We start from the raw sequence: 2,641 nt of genomic DNA on the forward strand, positions 1-2,641 counted from the left end.
TACATGGATTATACAAATATAGAGAATAGTGTCACAAGCTCAATATGGGAGAAAGACATTTAAGGAAACAATTATAGTAATTGTATTGTCATAAGTACTTCTCTCCTTTAGCGACTAGCCAACTTTAACGCTGGAACAATAAATAAGTATTTCTGCCTTTGTTTCTGATACTAAATTCTTAGTGGAATATCCAGACTAGAAAAACCACTATAGTAACAGACATTATTAAACTAGGGTGTACCGTTGTCTTTTAAAAATCCTGTAACTTATCGATTATTGAGATCTATATACATCATGATCTTTCCGACGTATAACATTTGTTGCAGACTTACCTGTAAAGGCGTTTTTCCCTTTACAGAAATTACTTCCTGAACCCAGCCATGGGTAACATTGCTGACCCTTCCGAAGAAGACTCGACCATCAGCGATCACTTTGATGTTTGATGTCCGTGCCGGAAGATTGTACCAAAAGCTAAGACAGATGTCAGAGTAGGGTACTCGTGGTGGCAATAATTGATCCTTTTTCTTATCTCCCGTTGGAAAGATGTTGCTGGTATCGAACAGACAATACGTTCCAGAAGTACCTGAAAAGAAATTTGAAATATTTGTTGAGAAACGTTCGATTATTTGTCTGATTGATTTGCATTTAGATTTAGCGATCAATGTCTGGCATTAGATTAAAAACAACACAATTCACAAAATTGAGAACTAATTTTAAAGTAATCACAGTCATTGTTTTCTGAAAGCATTAACAATTACTTTACCTCGAGTATGATCTCTATCAATTCTTCCATTATTCTGATTTCCCACCGGTCCTGATTTAAATTTCCAGAAGTTTGACATCGGTGACGTAAACCTTGTCCTACATCCAGCAGTCTCAAAGTCACAGCTGACATTCACCATGATTCTTCTGTTTGGGGGTAGTTGGCATACATTTACATCGGCTTCAGATACTGTCAAATAGCCTGTGTAAATGAAAATGAAAATAGGTTTCATTTGTATATATTTCTAATTTTTAGAACATATAAGATGATTTTGGTTGATTCAACTGTAATATCGATAACATCAGGGACCCTTGAATCGCTGTACGATTTTCTCTCTTATGATGAGAAACACGCCAAACTGAATCAGGACGTGTGCTTTGATTAGACCACCAAATAGTTAATAATTCGTAACGTGTGTTGATGTTCTCAAGCAAAGTATTGACAAAAAGCATCAGTAAATGATAAAGGTGTAATTAAACGATTACAGTTTTGGAAAGCAACTCAAAATATCATGGAAGCATATATATTCTTTGTTATATGCAAAGTGTATCTACCTACGTTTCTGTGCGTTATTGTAATGTTAATTCAGAACATACGGGTTTAATACTTACATGCCATCACGGCTAGTGTCAGCAGAAATATTCCTTTCCAAAGCATTTTTACCACTATTTTATTAATGGATGCACAACAAATTTCTAGCTTGCTACATCTAGCTTCTCATTATCTATGTACTTCATGGTTAGGTTTCAAAGTACAAAATGATCATTATCTGATTGTAAGAAACGTACATGTGTGTCAATACAAATTAATGTGATAAAGACCAGTACTGTAATCTATGTTAGGATACCGATTCATCCCATGCCTTTATCAGGGACAATATGTTTTGGATAAATTTAATTTTAACTTTGGCAGAATTCATTGTTTCCTATGTTTATTGCCCAGGTTGAAAGATATACGCCCAACTTATTCAAATCATCTTAATCAAACAGAAAGTTTATAAATATCATCAAAACTGGCGGTTCGTGTAAGGACACACATGGCCATTTGCAGCAATTAAAACAAAACTGCACAATAGAAGCTTTGTTTTTATAAGAAGTATTACTATTAATCTTCTACCAAATAATTTGAATGATTTTAGTTATGCCCAAACTTTGTATTGACATACGTTTTGGGGTCATTTTCCATTAAGAACGCGAATTATTATTTGAACTGAGGTAACATGCCCCAACTTATAGAATATTATTATATACGAGAATTAATTCGTTTTATTAGTTACCACGTCGCAAACATGTCATGCAATTAGAATTTATTTGAGTGTCCGTTTTATATTTAATGAAACACGATGAATTGATTGTTATATTGTGAATGCTATTTCCCATGTCAACTGTTTCAATCTAAGTGCTTATAATGTAGTAAAACACCACATCCAAATGCTTTTTAAAAAATTAAAATTAAACTGATTACAGATTGGCTACCCAAAGATTAGTGATTGCACATAATAAGGTTTAGCGTACTCAGTTAAATCTTCCAAGGTAAATATGAAGGCTAAATTAGAATGATGTGCTGGAAACAAAACAAGATATATGAACAGTTCTAATATGATTTAAATTCGTTTTTCAATACGTTCCATTTTCAGCCATTTTGGATAATACTGAATACAAACTTTGATAAGAAACAAGTTCAGATACACATTGGTCTTTTAGTAAGATATTTTATTTTCTTTTATATGTCGATACATTTTCGCCAAAATAAATGAATCCATACAAACAAGAGGGTATAATAACACAAAAGCGTGCATTAGTATGCAAGTTAAAGGCAATACATGTTTCATTATGCAAAGGAACCAATTATAAACCTGTGTTGAAATAATGCATATAA

The 2,641-nt window shown here is 32.9% G+C and overlaps 1 protein-coding gene across 1 annotated transcript; it reads right to left on the reverse strand.

Moving 5' to 3' along the window:
• Positions 1-266: 266 nt before the first annotated feature.
• On the reverse strand, positions 267-1,471 carry LOC149801923 (uncharacterized). Its single transcript, XM_089956867.1, has 3 exons — positions 1,375-1,471; positions 764-964; positions 267-583 (listed from the first exon to the last, which is right to left on the reverse strand). The coding sequence occupies exons 1-3, from the start codon at positions 1,418-1,420 to the stop codon at positions 267-269; spliced, it is 564 nt and encodes a 187-aa protein (XP_089812993.1). The 5' UTR covers positions 1,421-1,471.
• Positions 1,472-2,641: the final 1,170 nt, after the last annotated feature.

The sequence above is a fragment of the Sinohyriopsis cumingii genome, chromosome 4 (assembly GCF_028554795.1).
Source record: "Sinohyriopsis cumingii isolate HCF-2022 chromosome 4, ASM2855479v2, whole genome shotgun sequence".
Lineage (NCBI taxonomy): Eukaryota > Metazoa > Mollusca > Bivalvia > Unionida > Unionidae > Sinohyriopsis > Sinohyriopsis cumingii.